Genomic DNA, 17,815 nt, shown 5'->3' with positions numbered 1-17,815 from the left:
CCATTGTCAACAGTGTCCAAAGTGTACATCCATTTACACTCCCTAACATTGAGTAGTGAATTCAGATTCCCCCCCCTGGGACCCACCGTGATTTTTTCAATCACCAGCCATTTGAAGGATTCAGGGGTGTGTGATTTCAACGTGAAGTGTTCAACCAAAGGGGAGCCAGGTGTTTGGCACCTAATCCTGCTGCAATGCTGTAAGATCCGCTTTTTGACATGTTGTCTGGTTTGACCGATATATACCAGATCACAAGGACAGATGATGGCGTAGATAACGTCACTTGTGTTGCAATTGGTCATTGTTTTCAAGGTGACTGTGTTGTTTCGATAGTTCCAAACCTTAGTTTCCATTGCTTGCGGGCACACCTTGCATTTCGTACATTTGAAATGTCCAACAACTTGGGGAAGGTTCCATATGCTTTGCAGTGTGGGGGGTGCCGGGGTTCCTAGGTATGAAGAGACCACTTTGTCCCTGATGTTTTTAGCTTTCTTGAAAGCATGCATCGGCAGTTGTTCATGGTTGATCACATCCGATACCATAGTCCAGTGTTTGTTTACCGTCTTCTTAATCAAATTACTCTTCGTGCAAAAAGTGGTAACGCAGACAATCCTTTCAGGATCCAAGGAACGTTCTCTAGGCTTCAACAGTTCCTCCCTCGGGCTGTACCACGCTCTCTTTCTTGCTCTTGTAACCAGTCGTCTTGGGTAACCTCTTTCCATTAGTCTTCTGATCAGGAGATCAGATTCTCGGAAGTAGTCTTCTTTGAGTGAGCAGTTCCTCCTTATCCGGAGAAACTGGCCAAACGGTAGATTGTCCCGTAGGCTTCTTGTATGGTGGCTCGTGTATCGTAGGAGGCTGTTCCGTTCGGTGGGTTTTCGAAAAAGGGTGGTGTGGAGGTGACCATTCTGGACCTTGATGCTGATGTCTAAGAAATCCACAGAGGTCTTACTCATGCTCATGGTGAACTGAATGTCCTTAGACTGGTTATTAAGCCATGTGAAGAATCCGTTTAGTTCCACTTCACTTCCAGTCCATAGCATCAGCACATCATCAATATACCTGCGCCACATCCAAATGTTGGTTTCATATGGATTAGTCACAGTCAGGATATGGTCCCGTTCGAATTCCGCCATATACAGTATAGCTAGGTCAGGAGCAAAGGCTGCCCCCATCGCTACTCCCTTGCTCTGGAAGAAGAATTCATCCTGGAAGATGAAGAAATTCTTCTTCATCGCCACCTCCAGGAGTTGGATAATGAAATCAGTTGGTACCTGGGTTGGTTGGGGTCTTCTGTCCAATGCCTTTCTCATGGTTTCCAGAGCCGGGTCCTGAGGAATGCTCGTATATAGTGAGACTATGTCTAGTGTCACCATTATTTGTTTATCCTGATCAAAGGCAATTTCATCTACCTGGTTAATGATCTGCATGGTGTCTCTGACATAGGTAGGCGTCCCAGTTGCTAGGGGTTTCAAAAAAGTATCTATGTATTTACATAGTGGTTCCAAAAGCGACCCACAGCCCGATACAATGGGGCGTCCCGGTGGTTTGGTCATATCCTTGTGTATCTTAGGCAGCGTGTAGATCGTTGGTGTTCTTGGTTGTGCGACGTTCAAGTATTCATATTCTTTCTGGCTCAGGAAGCCCTCATCACGGCCTTTACCTGTGATCTCTTGAATCAATCTCCTAATCTCCCTTGTAGGGTCAGCGTTGGTTGCGGTATAGCTCACACCATCCCGAAGTTGCGTGTAGATCTCATCTTTGTAGTTCTGGACATCTTGGAGGACTATCGCACCTCCCTTGTCCGCAGGTTTGATCACTAGTAGTTTGTTCTTACTTAAATTATCCAAGGCTTGTCTTTCACCTTTTGTAATGTTGTGTTTTACATAGGTATGTGTGGTACAGATGTCCATCACCTCTCGCATCACCATGTTCTCATACGCAAGGATCCGATGTGGTGTCTGGTGAGTTCTGGGAGTGAAGGTTGAGGGAGGTCGTAGTCCGGTTGCTGAGTTTGTAGTGAGAGAGGGAGAGTGCAGGAAGAAGTGCTTCAACCTGATTTTCCGAAAAAAACGGGTCAGTTCCGATCTTATGTTAAAGTGGTTCGGGTAGGATGTGGGTACAAAAGATAGTCCTTTATTCAACACGCTAGATTCCTCCGGAGTGAGAATGTGTTGGGAGAGATTGACAATTGGGCTTGATTGGCTCACCGCCTGTAGGTCTTGCGTCTCGTGCTGATCTCTCCGTGGGGCTCTGGTTGGAAACGGACTTGTTTCTGTTGGTTCTCTGGACGCTGGGTAGTGCCCCCTCTGGCTCGGGTTGGCCAAGATTGGCCTCTGCCTCTGTTCTGATAATTTCCTCGTCCCCGGGGTGGTCGCCATTGATTCCCTCCTAAAAAAGGGTGCCAGTCTGGTTGTGGTTGATACCATTGATCCTGATATCCGTCGTAGGCTGAAGGGCCAGATGTTCCTGAGTCACTGCCTGAGCTGTAGGACGAGTCTGAGAAATTGGTGAACTTACGTCTACCCCTGTAGCCACCTCTACCCCTGTTGGTGAATCTGCCTTGGGTGTCTTGATTATAATAATCTTCTGCTAGATAAGGGTAGGTCTTCTTCTTATCGTAGTTAGCGATGTCTTTGCTTAGTTTATCCAATTTCTTGGATTGGGTTTCGATGTCAAATGCGTCCAGAGTTTTCTCCAGTTTCTCTAGAGTGTCTCTCGCGTTAGCAAACGCACTATGACTCTTGATCTCGGCCTTGAGCGCGTCAATTTCCTTCATGAGAATTTCAACCTGTGTCTTGGCTGTCTCAATGCCCAGCACCATCCAGTGGCGCGAGCATGTGTTAGCAACGAAGCTAAATCCCTCCTTGAACTTGGGATCATCCACAAATATTGCCGGTTCGTTTTTCACCTGGAGTCCAGTGGGTATAATATTAGCTTGTAGATATTGAGTCAGTGCAAATCCGTGCAATCTGGTGCGGACCAATTTCTTCTCAAGTCTTTCTAGTTTGACAATCTTCTCGTTGAGTGATTGATCTAGCAGTGTGGTCTTGTTTGATAGAAATGCCTGCCCCGTCTCTCCTTCCAGAAGGTTTTGAATATACTCTTCAGTATACGTTAAGGTTTCACGGTCACTCATGATACACCCTAATTAATTAATTTAAAGATTAGAACCCTCGCAGATGGATATCTGCTCTAAAGAGTGGTAGGTAATAATGGGGTAAACCCTTACCTCATCGACCTGGGTCAGTACAATGTTATAACAAAAGGGGTGGTCGATTACAAAACAGTTAAACATATCATTACTTCAACATAAAGGTACATCCACCAAGTAAATGTCATTTAAATTGCATTTAATCCAACTATTCGCAGTGATTTTCTGCAGTTACGCATATATTATATTTCATATTCATACAATACATGGTTACGTATAATTCATCAATCAGTGCTCGGTGATTGTCAGATAGGAAAAAGGGATTTAAAAGGAGGGTAGGGTGTGTTTGGAAAAGAATGAGGGACAAAGAAAAGGAATTGTGTCCTATAAACAATTCTGTCTTAATTCAACAGAACATTTCCAGTCATATTACAGATCACAATTGTTCCCAAGAGGTACACTATACACAGGAGTTGAATTTATCAAGTTTTTCAGGGCGTGTATGTGTATGGTGGTGATGTCGACGTTTCGACCCCCAAGTTAAGGGCGGGTGAATCCTCAGTTTGGGGTCTTCCTCAGGACAATTAAAAACAGTGACATTGAGCACCTAGGGAAACAGAAATGTGTGTCACTAGATGGAATCCATTAATTTCTAGAAAACTTAAAAACAGGGCAAAAGTCAAGGTGTACCTACATGTGCAGGCGATCGAGTAGTATCCCGTCTGAGTTGGGACTCGCGCCTGTGGAGTTGTTCTCTGGAGGAAATGGATTGCAGTTAGGAAGGATACAAAGGGCAGGTCAGGGTAAATTAGACCGAGCAAGTAGAACACGACTTACTAGGTTCGTCAGTTCATTGAAAAGCGGGCGTCATGGATGACGATAATGGAGCGGTCTATCCGTGGGTGAGGCTAGCGTCCTACATCCAGCGGGTGGTAGAGTACAGCGTGTAGATGAGTTACACAATCTGGAAGGACATAGAGATACTGTCATTCTACGCATGTAAACTCAACCTGGTTGTCATGATTTAAAGTAAGGGGGGGGACCTGAGCTACTACAGGTCGACCAAAGGACCACAGCAACAAATGGGGGACCCGGAAAGGTAAGTAACCCAACAGTTCGGAATGGAAAACCCTCATCCATAGTTATTGGTAATCTCCGTCTCCGGACGATAAACGGGGCGCCCAATCTCTAAAGGGCGTGTCGTCCCATGCTAGTTGAAAGCAAAGGCGATTTCCAAGTTAAAGGCTGCATTTGCTGCATACCCAGAGGAGTGGCGCTGCCTGGGTTAACCCGAGTCGCGAGCGCTTCTCTTTGGTATCTGGTAGGCCGGGCCGCTAACCCGTGTGAATTGTGATCAAACACATAGGAATGGCAAACAATTATCCATCATTAATGGTATATCGACCAGCAACTATACTAGTAGACCTCAGACTCCGGGGGAAAGACCGGGCACCCAATGTCTAAAAGGCGTGTTTTAACCAAGTAGGTTGAGGGAAGAAACGATTTAAAAGGTTAACATTGAGTACATGACTAACCGAGTAGCGCTGCCTGGGTAAGCCAGGATCAAGAGCGCTTAACCTCGGTATCTGTTGAAACTGCCCTAATATTTTCGCAAAAACAACGCGGAGCGAGCATACCTGCGTGACTGCTGCCGAACCTTTCACAATGACAGCTCGCAGGCGTCCGTCAACCCGTACAACCCGTTAGTCATGTACTCAATGTTAACCTTTTAAATCGTTTCTTCCCTCAACCTACTTGGTTAAAACACGCCTTTTAGACATTGGGTGCCCGGTCTTTCCCCCGGAGTCTGAGGTCTACTAGTATAGTTGCTGGTCGATATACCATTAATGATGGATAATTGTTTGCCATTCCTATGTGTTTGATCACAATTCACACGGGTTAGCGGCCCGGCCTACCAGATACCAAAGAGAAGCGCTCGCGACTCGGGTTAACCCAGGCAGCGCCACTCCTCTGGGTATGCAGCAAATGCAGCCTTTAACTTGGAAATCGCCTTTGCTTTCAACTAGCATGGGACGACACGCCCTTTAGAGATTGGGCGCCCCGTTTATCGTCCGGAGACGGAGATTACCAATAACTATGGATGAGGGTTTTCCATTCCGAACTGTTGGGTTACTTACCTTTCCGGGTCCCCCATTTGTTGCTGTGGTCCTTTGGTCGACCTGTAGTAGCTCAGGTCCCCCCCCTTACTTTAAATCATGACAACCAGGTTGAGTTTACATGCGTAGAATGACAGTATCTCTATGTCCTTCCAGATTGTGTAACTCATCTACACGCTGTACTCTACCACCCGCTGGATGTAGGACGCTAGCCTCACCCACGGATAGACCGCTCCATTATCGTCATCCATGACGCCCGCTTTTCAATGAACTGACGAACCTAGTAAGTCGTGTTCTACTTGCTCGGTCTAATTTACCCTGACCTGCCCTTTGTATCCTTCCTAACTGCAATCCATTTCCTCCAGAGAACAACTCCACAGGCGCGAGTCCCAACTCAGACGGGATACTACTCGATCGCCTGCACATGTAGGTACACCTTGACTTTTGCCCTGTTTTTAAGTTTTCTAGAAATTAATGGATTCCATCTAGTGACACACATTTCTGTTTCCCTAGGTGCTCAATGTCACTGTTTTTAATTGTCCTGAGGAAGACCCCAAACTGAGGATTCACCCGCCCTTAACTTGGGGGTCGAAACGTCGACATCACCACCATACACATACACGCCCTGAAAAACTTGATAAATTCAACTCCTGTGTATAGTGTACCTCTTGGGAACAATTGTGATCTGTAATATGACTGGAAATGTTCTGTTGAATTAAGACAGAATTGTTTATAGGACACAATTCCTTTTCTTTGTCCCTCATTCTTTTCCAAACACACCCTACCCTCCTTTTAAATCCCTTTTTCCTATCTGACAATCACCGAGCACAGATTGATGAATTATACGTAACCATGTATTGTATGAATATGAAATATAATATATGCGTAACTGCAGAAAATCACTGCGAATAGTTGGATTAAATGCAATTTAAATGACATTTACTTGGTGGATGTACCTTTATGTTGAAGTAATGATATGTTTAACTGTTTTGTAATCGACCACCCCTTTTGTTATAACATTGTACTGACCCAGGTCGATGAGGTAAGGGTTTACCCCATTATTACCTACCCCTCCTCTCCCTCAGGGCACTCTCCGGGTCTCCAGACGCGCTGGTCTCTGCTTTGCCCTTCACCCGGTCCTCCATCTCGGGACCGGGACTCGACGTGCGGTGGGGGCGGGCACTGGCAATGTGCCCCGTACCCCCTCCGCTACTCCTCAGCTCCTCCGGGGCTCCCTCAGCAATGGGAGTCCCGCACCGGCGGCACCAGCCGCCATCTCCCAGGTGCCTTCTTCTTCTCTTCCCGGGCTGCGGGGCGGGACTTCCGGCCGGTTGCGCCAGGATTGGCCGGCCGGCCAACCACTTCCAGGTCGTTGCGGGCAGCGCAGCGGCCCCGCTTAGGCAGGCAGGCGGGGAATCATTATCCGAGGGGTGGGCCCCCTTGAGATAAATAAATAAAAGGTGGCGTGGGCAGCCGCGGAAGGCCATAACAGCGCTACCACGCGCTGAGGGGAAAATTACAGCGCTCCCAGCGCTATAAATGAAATAAAGTGCTCATAAGCGCTAGCAGCCAAATAAAGCGCTTCCCAAGCGCTACAGGCGAAATAGAGCGCTCTTAAGCGCTGGAAGCAGAACAAAGCGCTCCCAGGCGCTAGGGGGAATCAGGAAAAGTCCAGCAAAGTCCTGGGGGGATAGGAAGAAGGTCCAAAGGATCCCAGGGCAAAGCAAAGTCCCCCATCAGCCCAGGCAAGGCAGAGGGGTCCCCCAGAAGTCCTCCAGGCATCAGGGGCTGGGCAGCGCCCGCCCCTGGTAGATTCAAGTCAGAAACAAGAACATTTTGGAAAGTGACACAGCCCCTTCCTATACAGAGAAAAGTCTTTGAAGTCTTTGTGCAAGTGGGCCCTGAACCCGGTCTAAACCAGTTCTTGGGTGTTGCTGGAGCCCTTGGGCTTCCTGGCTTCCTTCTTTCTTTCAGTATCAGGGACAGAGGTGACAGTCGCCCAGCGGGGAGGTGGAGCCAGCATTGTGGCAGGCAGGCACAGCCTCATTCACTCCTAGGTGCCATCTCCTCCCACTTCCCTGGCAGCAGATGCTGCCTTTCATCCACGGGCTGACTCAGACAACCTCCTGGGGGCTCTGCAGCCCCTGTCACCCTCAAACCAGACAGTCAATCCACAAGCAGGCCCAGGCACTCTGGGCCAGGCTCACCAGCCAATCACACACCAGCCACAGACCACACAAATATGCCAACTTCTCAAAGTGGTGCTTCTAGACCAGACACAATCATGCCGTATACACCATTACGCAGCATTCAATCTCACGAGTTCGCACATACCAAACTCGACCCTGCACTCCCCACACATGAGGAACTACCATGGGCATACACATTCCCCATTCATTCCTATGGGAGGGCAGGTCACTCACCACACATACACAGAGAGCTCACGCACTTTACACTGTACCACAGGAAAAAAGTGCGCAGAGGCCTAAAACCATCAACACTAGGTTCCAGAAACAGGCTAGGAAAAAGCAAAAAGTTTCGGGGTGAACCTGCCAAAAAGGGCCAGGTCCAACAGACACCATGTATGACCTGGTTGGATAATTTATAACATAGAGAATCGTGTCCAATGATTAAGCCTCTACATGGAAATACTTTACTACTCAGGTTAGTTCCGATGGCCACCCAGTTAGTCGAGGGGGACAGATTGAGTCTGAGTAGCTCCGTGTAAAGTGCTTCCCATTCAAACCAGAGTGTTCACGTGGTGCAAATTAGTTGGGGGGCCACCGTGGATATCGATTAGGTATTGAATATCTCTGGAATTGTTAATGGCGTATGAGGACAAAATAAAAAAAAAAAAAAAAAAAAAATAAGTGAAGAGATGGCTCTGAGTGTTAAGGGAGGCCTTTCCACATCATGGGTGTGATGTAGCAGAATGAGCGACCTCCAGTTTTGATTTTAAAGATGTGGGAAATGTGTGCAAGTAAGAGTGAGGCAGAGCGTAGGTGTCTGGTGGTTTGGTGGAAGTGTATGCAGCTGTTTAGGTATTCTGATCCTGAGTTGTGTAGGGATTTGTATGTGTGTGTGAGAAGATTGAATTGGCTACGCTTAGGGACGGGGAGCCAGTGAGGATTCTTGAGGTGCAGTGTGATGTGGGTGCAGCATAGGAGGTTAAGTATTAGTCTTGCAGCGGTGTTCTCAATGATCCAGAGTCTTTGTAGGAGTGTTTCGGAGTTTCTGGAGTAGAGAGTGATGCTGTAGTGCAGCCTGCTGGTGAAAAGTCTCCGTGTGAGGGTCCATCTAGTATAGTGAGGCAACCATTTGAAGATCTTTTGTAGCATGCTCAGGATGTAAAAGCAGGAGCCGCATAATGTGTTGACATGAGCCGTCCTGTTGAGCTTGTCTATAATGATCCCTGGATTTCTTACGTGGTGTGAGAATGTTGGTCCTAGGTCTGATGGCCACCGGGTGGAGTCCTACGGGGAGATGTTTTTGTCAAAGATCGGGTACTTCTTTCTTCTCGGAGTTGAGCTGCCGGCAGTTGGTCTGCATCCAATCTGCTACCATGGCCATGCATTTGATGAAGTTAGGTCTGGTGGTGATTGTCTTGTCCATCAGGGACAGCATGAGTTGAGTGTCATTGGTGTAGGAGATTACAGTGAAGTCTTGTGATAGGATGATGTTGGCGAGCGGTGCTATGTATATTTAGAAAAGGGTGGGGCAGGGGATGATAGCTGTGGGACTGTGGATATCGATTTCTTGTTCTCTGCTGTGAAGGGTTGCAGCCTGACCCTTTGGGTTCATGCCATGAGAAAGGTACCGACCCATTTAATAGATGATCCTTGTATAACAATCGATTGGAGTCTTCTGATGAGGGTGTTATGTAAGACAGTGTTGAAGGCTGCTGAGTGGTCAAACAGGATGAGTACTGCTGTTTCTCTTAGGTCCAGGATGATTCGAATGTCGGCGGTGGTCGGGATGAGTGATGTTTCAGGGCTGTGTTGCCTTCTGAATCATGATTGAGTGTTGTCTAGAAGACGGTGAAGGCCAAGGTGTGGTATGAGTTGCTTGTTGGTGGCCTTTTCAATTACTTTGGCTGGCTAGGGGAGCAGAGAGATGGTTCAAAAGGTACTCAGTGGATGCGTGCCGTGAGTAGGACATTGATTTCTGCAAGCTTCCATTCATCCGGGAAAGTGGTGGACCTGATGGAGGTGTTGATGAGGCGGGTTAGGGATGGTGCTGTATGGTGGTGTTCCTCTGTTGTAGATGTGGTGGGGCCATTGGTCCGCTGAGCCCCATGAATAGATGGTCTGCATGATTGCCGCTGTGTGGTTTCTGGTTGGAGTTATCCTTTCTGTGAGGAGGGTTTCTTGGTTGGTGGTGGGTGGGATAGCAACAAGTTCTCTCGGGTTGAATTGATGTCCAAAGATGTTGTAGAAAGGTACCTAGGTGTATGTACAAGAGGTGTGGCTCTGAGTGTGGCTTTCAAGGCTCACTCTCATACTTAGATCAGAAGGAGTGAGCTAGGAGTGAGTAGAAGAAAAGTGGCTCTGAATGTGGCACCCGAAGCTCACTCACACACTGACACCAGAAGGAGGGAGCCAGGTGAGTAGAAGAGATGTGACTCTGAGTAAATCACCCAAGGCTCCCTCACACATGTAGATCAGAATGAATGACAGGACACATGCAGGAATGAATATGAGGGAGCGAGGCGAGGGCCTTCTGTCACTGGCACCCGCACATACTGCCACTCGGAGGGGAGGTTCACCTCCCTAGCACACGTAAAATTCAATTTTCCATAAAAAATGACAGCAGTAGCAATAGTAAGTCAGCACATATATTTAAACAGATCGTATTAGTGTCTTCATTCTTTTATACTTGTTAGTGGAATCTTCATATGCAGTTTTGTAAGCCAGATCGACAGCCAACACGTGTTTTGTTGCATCAGTTTATATACACATGCAACTTTTTCAAGGCTTCACTGTCTTTAATTAGACTTATTATCATGTGGTGATAATTCTAACCCACACGGACCACCGGTGTGGGGACAATTAAAAGGCAGGATCCAATATCACAACGCTCCCTCTTCAGTTTATGCGACAAATCACGCTCAAATCTCTTGAGCTTTGTCCAGAACCCTCACGCCGTCTCCTCGAGTAGGTGAGACAGGGGGAGCATTGTTTAGGATGGGGAAGCATCGTGAAAGAGTCACTCACACAATGACGCCAGAAGCAGTGACAGGATTGATGCGAAATGTCGTGCTCTGCATTCACTTGTGCTCGGGGGCCATAAAATGTCATCCCAGCCTGCAAAGTGGCATGTCTCCTTTTAACTATCTTTAATGTTAACTTACCTCCTTATACACCTTCTGCTTGAAATCTGCAGCCTCCTTTGAGATATCCTGGTTCGGCTGGACCCCTTTGGCCATTGCCAGAGCTTGGTACAGGGAGTTGTCTCCAGACTTGGTTGGGATCACAGAACCATCAGGCGCGACCAAGTTGAACTGCCCCTTGTATAGACTTTCCTTTCCTTGGACACGATTGATGAGAATGTTGGTCTTGTTTGAATCCCTGGAAAAGATAAATTCATGAGACCATTTCTACGACAAACCTACAGTGTTTGAAACAAATGTATGCACAGTGCATGTTAACTGAGTAGGCTGTCAGTGAAGACGATCATCAGTGAAGGCCATCAGTGCAGGTTCCCAGTGAAGGCCATCAGTGCAGGTTCCCAGTGAAGGCCATCAGTGCAGGTTAGCAGTGAAGGCCATCAATGCAGGTTAGCAGTGAAGGCCATCAGTGCAGGTTAGCAGTGAAGACCGTCAGTGCAGGTTAGCAATGAAGGCCATCAGTGCAGGTTAGCAGTGAAGGCCATCAGTGCAGGTTAGCAGTGAAGGCCATCAGTGCAGGTTAGCAGTGAAGGCCATCAGTGCAGGTTAGCAGTGAAGACCGTCAGTGCAGGTTAGCAATGAAGGCCATCAGTGCAGGTTAGCAGTGAAGGCCATCAGTGCAGGTTAGCAGTGAAGACCGTCAGTGCAGGTTAGCAATGAAGGCCATCAGTGCAGGTTAGCAGTGAAGGCCATCAGTGCAGGTTAGCAGTGAAGACCGTCAGTGCAGGTTAGCAGTGAAGACCGTCAGTGCAGGTTAGCAGTGAAGGCCGTCAGTGCAGGTTAGCAGTGAAGGCCATCAGTGCAGGTTAGCAGTGAAGGCCATCAGTGCAGGTTAGCAGTGAAGACCGTCAGTGCAGGTTAGCAATGAAGGCCATCAGTGCAGGTTAGCAGTGAAGGCCATCAGTGCAGGTTAGCAGTGAAGACCGTCAGTGCAGGTTAGCAATGAAGGCCATCAGTGCAGGTTAGCAGTGAAGGCCATCAGTGCAGGTTAGCAGTGAAGACCGTCAGTGCAGGTTAGCAATGAAGGCCATCAGTGCAGGTTAGCAATGAAGGCCATCAGTGCAGGTTAGCAGTGAAGGCCATCAGTGCAGGTTAGCAGTGAAGGCCATCAGTGCAGGTTAGCAGTGAAGGCCATCAGTGCAGGTTAGCAGTAAAGGACATGAGAGCAGACTATCAGTGCAGGTTAACAGTAATGGCCATAAAAACAGACTATCAGTGCAGTTTAGCAGTGAAAGTCATCAGTGCAGGCTATCAGTGAAGACTATTGGTGCAGGTAAGTTAGCTGTGAATGCCATCAGTGCAGACTGTCAGTGCAGGTTATACATATATGGCTTTCTTTATTCGGGTGCAAACACATCCATAAAAGATACAGTCAAAAAATCAAGCAGTAAAGCACATTACACCACACAATATATAAAAAAGCATTTCATGCAGCTAAAACTTCATAACATTTTCTAAACAGTACAAATTAGTAAAACTCTGCGGGGCAACTCTGTACACACCCGCGTGCAAAAAAAATAACAATTTACCAATGAAGGCCACACAAGTTCAGTCAACTCTGGAAAGCCTAGATCTGTTAGCGGCCCGCAAAAAACTTGTTACTGCACAGAGTGTAAAGGGGTTAGGTAAGAACTGTAAGTGCAAGAGTGCCACTTTGGCCTGCCTAAACTTCAGACTTTTTAATAAGGGCCAGAGGAAGCATTTTCTGGGCAATGAAAAAAATGAACACAATAATACAAAATGTAACGTGTCCTGAGGAGATCGAAGATTGCAGCAACAGGGACCTCTTTGGTCTGACGGAAAAAAGAAACCAGCCGGAGATGCTAAAAAAGGATGAAGCTGATTGAATCTAAAACGTGTGATTAGAAATCTATCATGAGCACTAGTTAAGGCGAGGGGCATGGTTCAATACCAAGGACTGATTTTAACTTTACATAGGACCTCACTGAGGGTTCACTAAGCTCAGTGTTGTCGTGATTCGTAGTAAAGAATTTGTGGTGTAGGTCTTTTACAATTTCAACGTCCCTGAAACTTAAAGTGTCATGTGCAAGAAAAATGTCTGGCCTCCCTATGGCCTGGAAGGACTCCTTTACGTATCATATCCAAGGGATTTTATTGCAATCATCCAATGCCAGACAATCCGATAGGATCATGCGCCTTAAACCCTTATGTTCGCATGTCCATATCTTTAACCAGCTCACTAAAGGTTTGATTGCCACTTGATCAGCCAGATAACCAACCTCTAGCTCTTATCTTTAACCAGCACACTAAAGGTTTGATTGCCACTTGATCAGCCAGTTAACCAACCCCTAGCTCTTCATGCACAGACCAGGCTGGCGTGCCTTGGGGCACTCTCAGGATCCGGTGCTAAAACGTATTTTCCGCCACCTGCAACCTGTGATGGCACATACCCTCAGATTTCACTGCCATATAAAACTCTAGAAACGCCTTTCGACTCAAACAATTTCAAGATGACTTCGGGGTCCCATGAACCCAATCTACTTGCAAAGCTAGTGATGGGACCCAAGGATTTATTCAGGTCGCTCATCTTCCCTCTAAGAGGGCTTCACACTGTAATTTGTCATCGAATAACACACCGAGTTAAGGGGACTTTACCAAGAGTATGTTTGCCACTTTCAAAACTTTTGGTCTACAGCCTCCCGGGGACCCGCCAGTAAAACATAGGACTTTGTAAAATTAACTGACAGGTCTTGCTGTCCATGAATGCCACAAACCATCTATTAAAACCCGCAGGCCCCGGCCAATACGGGCCATGAGCACCGCGACATCAGCATAAAGTAGTCCTGGCAAAGCTCTCCCGCCTACTCTAGGGGAGTCTGTCTGGAGTGCCAAAAGGTCAGCCTCAAGGCCAAAAATACCAACTGAGAATAAGAAAGGAGCTCAAATGGAGCCTTGACGCACTCCCCGTGTACAATTAAAATGATTAGACAGCTCTCCCTCATGGGAAAATCTCACTGCCACCGTCGTGTGGGCATGGAGGGATATAGGTAAATAGACAATGCAAGGATGCACTCCCAGAGAGATTAATATGTCCCACAACTTAGTCCGGTTTACCCGGTCAAAAGCGAATGTAAGATCCATAAAAACAAAGTACTTAGTTCCCGGTTGTGCCACTGTGTATTTAGATATCAGGAGATAAAGGTTGAGACATTGGTCCATAGTTCATAAACCTTTCCGGAAGCCATATCGGACATCTGATAAACTCTGGCCATCTGTGGCCCGCAAAGACCATCTGGATAAGAGTACCCGACCCAAGACATTGACTACAGCATCAGTGAGGGATATTGGATGAAAAGATTGTGGGTTATCCTTATCTCCTGTTTTAAAAGTTGCCATTATAAAGGCAGCGGACCAGGAGGGCAATCTACCCCTGGAGGCCGCTGCATTTAAGACTTTGGTCAATATAGGAGCCCAGACCTCGATGTTATCACTGAATAGGTCGGGGGCTATGCCATCAGGACCCGTGACCCTGTTTAGTGTCAACACCTCGATGCTCGAGGACACCTCCTCCAGAGAAAAACTAATGGAGGAAACTGTCGGGCAGGAAGGTATGTCTACACATCGGTCGCCCTGACAGCCTACATTGTAAACTTTTTCATAATGGGACACCCACTGATCTGGTGATATGATACACAGACAGTTTGACTGGGTTTTCAAAGCATGGGCAATTGGTCATTTCCCAAAATAAGGATGAATCCCTCAATTCACCATCTTTGGTTAAATCCTCCCAAGCCCGCTTTTGAAGTTGGAGCCTGCGCTCTTTCAGTGCCTCTTTATAAAGGCACTGGCAAGAGGCCCTCTATCTTACTCCGTGGCACCTGTTTCAGGGCTGCTTTTAGCCTTTTTAAACCTTGCAAAAGGCCAGAAACTACCTGAGCATTGGAAGAGAACAAGCTTAAAATTTCCTCGCTCGTGTATGAGGATCCAGACATGCACCGTTCTCTTCCTGTCAGGAGGAAAAAAGGCAATAGTTAAAGGCCTTTACATCTATGCTCGCCCATCGAAGGCTCCTACCCTGATCAGTGAAGGTTAAAGATACCTGGAGCTTTTGAGGGCACATTGGGGGTTGCCCAGCTCTGTCAGCACAAGTGTCAGTGGATTGTGGTCACTAAAAGCACTGTGCTCTGTATCAAATGAGCCAGGGATCACTCCCAATGGTGCTGTCACGAATATAAATTCTATGATAGATGCAGAACCCCTTCCTTTATAGTTCGGGGACAATCGAGAAATAGGCCCGGAATGCCACTGGTCGAGGATGTGTACCAGGATATGAGTAAGTAAGAGGTTGTTGAACACCTGCCCTTCCATGGTGGCTTCCGTGTCGAGGTCGTCCAAAAGTAGGCAAGGCTGGGCAATCGACTGATTTTTCACAAAGGATGGGCACAAATGACAGTTGAAATCACCCACTAAAATGAGGTTCATGCGCCCACAGCACTCCTCCTTTACTGAGCTTAGGGTGCAATTTAAGGCATTGAGATTGGATTGAGATTGGATGAACCGCCTCCCCCTCTTGGCATTATAAAAATTGATAATAACAAGTGTAAGTGCTCTCCCCCTGTGCAATGCTATACCCTGGAATACCTGAGAGTCCCACTTTAAAATCTTTACATAGTTCTAGATCCACAAATAAAATGAGGCCCCCACTAGCTCATCCCATGATTGAGTCTGATGCGGGGCAGAAGGTAGTCTTATAATCATCAATAAAAAAAATATTCGTAGTCTCCCAGGTTTCCTGTAAGCATTTGACATACAATAGCGATCTGTCTTCAGTAAACTTGGAGAATACAGACCTGTCACGTTCCAGGAGATAAGATTAAATTCTCTTCCAGGAGTGTGGTTGATGTTACCGGGAGAGGGTAATAAAGAAAGAGGCGCAGAAGGGCTCACCTGGGGTGTGCAGTTAATCACAGGAAGTTTGTGAGAGAGGGAAGCTGATAAAATCACATTTGGGCTCAATATTAGTGAAGGGCTATCTTCCTCTACACTCTCTCGGAGGGCCTTGTTGTCGGAGTAAACAGACGAGTGTCTCCTCAAAGTCCTGAAGTCAATCCAACTCATTCAGATCTACAAGGGGAGCATAAGAGTTTGAAAGTAACAACACCTGCCCCATGCCTCCTTCATTAAGCCTACCTCTTGTGAGAAGTCCCTGCCCTGAGGTGCCCAGTGGCGGTCTATAGAAGAAACCCAGCGGGAGTAGTTTAATGCATGAGGTCAGGGAAAATAATTTAAATTTAATTTAATTGCGGGTTTATATAGCGCTAGGAATCGACTCCCGGAGGAGTATCTCCACGCTTCGACCGCTAGGGAACCCGTCCTGGCTCACCCTGAGAGATGGTCCCTGATGGGTATCTCTAAGGTGCGACCAAGCATCCCTGGCGGTCTGGGGGGGCCGTTGTGAAGATGAGGCAAGCTGATGCCCAGAGTTGCCGAGTGTGGTTTCTGACTAGAGTAGGCACCGAGGCGAGAATTATCGAGTCCGCTGACCCTGGTCCACGACCCTGCCGCGTCGGGAATCGAACCCTGGTCCCGGGCCGTTCTCTGCTTACGGGTCTGCCGCCTCTAATCAGTGAGCCACACTTCTCCACAAATGCAATAAATGCTCCAGAGAGGATTTTTCGTGCTAACTCTGGGTATCGTACCGATATAATGATGCAGTCTCCTCAAAACTTTTCCTTGATCGGCCTATCCACGCCACCCTCCTCGCCATCAAGGTATCATTGATCCCTGACAGAATACCCAGAGTGCAGGGCCAACCAATGAGAAGCTTTATTGATTAGTTGGACCGTAGATTCTTTTTTGTGAGCCGGTAGGCCAGGCATCCCTGGTCGATCACTGGGAGCTGGAAATCTTTGGGTAGTTGCAATCCAAGGTAACGGACGTCTGCAAGACCTAGGACCACGGATCAAGATCTACCAGCCCCTAGCACTGTATGCTGGACCGTAACTCATGTAGGTAGCAAGGACCCCCTGTAAATAATCTAGAGCTCCTAGGACAGGGTATAACAACAATTGTGAACAAAATTCCTAGGCAGTTCAATTGATAAACATGACATCAACATTTTTTCATCAATAAAAGACAACTGATAGTAAAGAACTCAGTGTGAAGGGAGAGGGTTTGTTAAAATGTACAAAGTTTCATTTTATTCATATATTTGTTAAAAAAGAGAAAAATGCATGTTGATAATAGATTTGGATATTAAATTTGTGACACAGTTAGTATTATACATACTTGATTGAAAATGATGGTATAGAAAACAGTATAATATCAACAATCAAAAGATACAAAAATGTGATACTAGAAATATTAAAACAAAGACTAGTGCAAAAGTGGCTGTGAGATGTCAATTATCGACGCGCGTTTCAGCACTGTGGGTGCCTTCATCAGGAGTGCCACAAGACATGTATCCTAAAAGGATAATCACAAAAGTTCAAATAAAATATCAAATAAATATCAACTCCGTTGACCGTAGGAGATTCCTTCCTGCCTGCAGTGGAGCCCCCTACACCAGATGACCTACATTTTTGACTACTATCATAGGTCCCTGCAGGTGGTTCTCAATTGACCACTTTTCACACTGCGAACACTTCTGCTTTTGAGTAGGTTCAACATTTAATTTTCAGAATTCTGATAACTTACTTTCTATGAACCTGGTCTAATTCCAGATCTTTGCATACCTGAGTACAGTGCAATCATCTAATTCATGCAATATTTCAAGTCACCTTTCACACTCAATTAACTGGCAAGCCTGCACCTTGAAGTAGCATCCTTGCATAACTAGTGACTAAACAATATTATTATGGAGATATTACCTTTTGCAATCATAAGCCCCCCGTTCGCCTACTGCCATAAGACTTCGATATCACTCATACAAGGTCTTAATTTGACAATATTGTTAAACTTTTTTAGCATCCTGTCACCTTTGACTAATCACATCCTATATATATATAGGCAGTACCTGATATCCTGTTTTTAAACTTCTCTTGTACCTTCAAACGTATAGACTACATCTACCACCTCTGCAACGTAAGATCTAGTTAATTCCTCAAATGTACCTTCATCTTTTCCTGGTATTTTAAGGGCGATTTCAAAAATACCTTTTTTCTAAATTCTTCTTTTTTGGGGGTGGCCGGTAGTAAC

At 46.6% G+C, this 17,815-nt stretch overlaps 1 protein-coding gene across 1 annotated transcript in view; it reads right to left on the bottom strand.

Moving 5' to 3' along the window:
• LOC144819179 (uncharacterized) overlaps positions 1-17,815 on the bottom strand; it is a 237,018-nt gene that overhangs the window by 30,532 nt on the left and 188,671 nt on the right. Inside the window, exon 5 of the mRNA XM_078677151.1 lies at positions 10,622-10,838. Coding sequence (XP_078533277.1) covers positions 10,622-10,838 — 217 coding nt within the window. The remainder of the gene's footprint in view (positions 1-10,621; positions 10,839-17,815) is intronic.

The sequence above is a fragment of the Lissotriton helveticus genome, chromosome 2_1 (genome assembly GCF_964261635.1).
Source record: "Lissotriton helveticus chromosome 2_1, aLisHel1.1, whole genome shotgun sequence".
NCBI lineage: Eukaryota > Metazoa > Chordata > Amphibia > Caudata > Salamandridae > Lissotriton > Lissotriton helveticus.
Note: the sequence above shows the minus strand (reverse complement) of the source record. Positions and strands in the feature narration are given on the sequence as shown.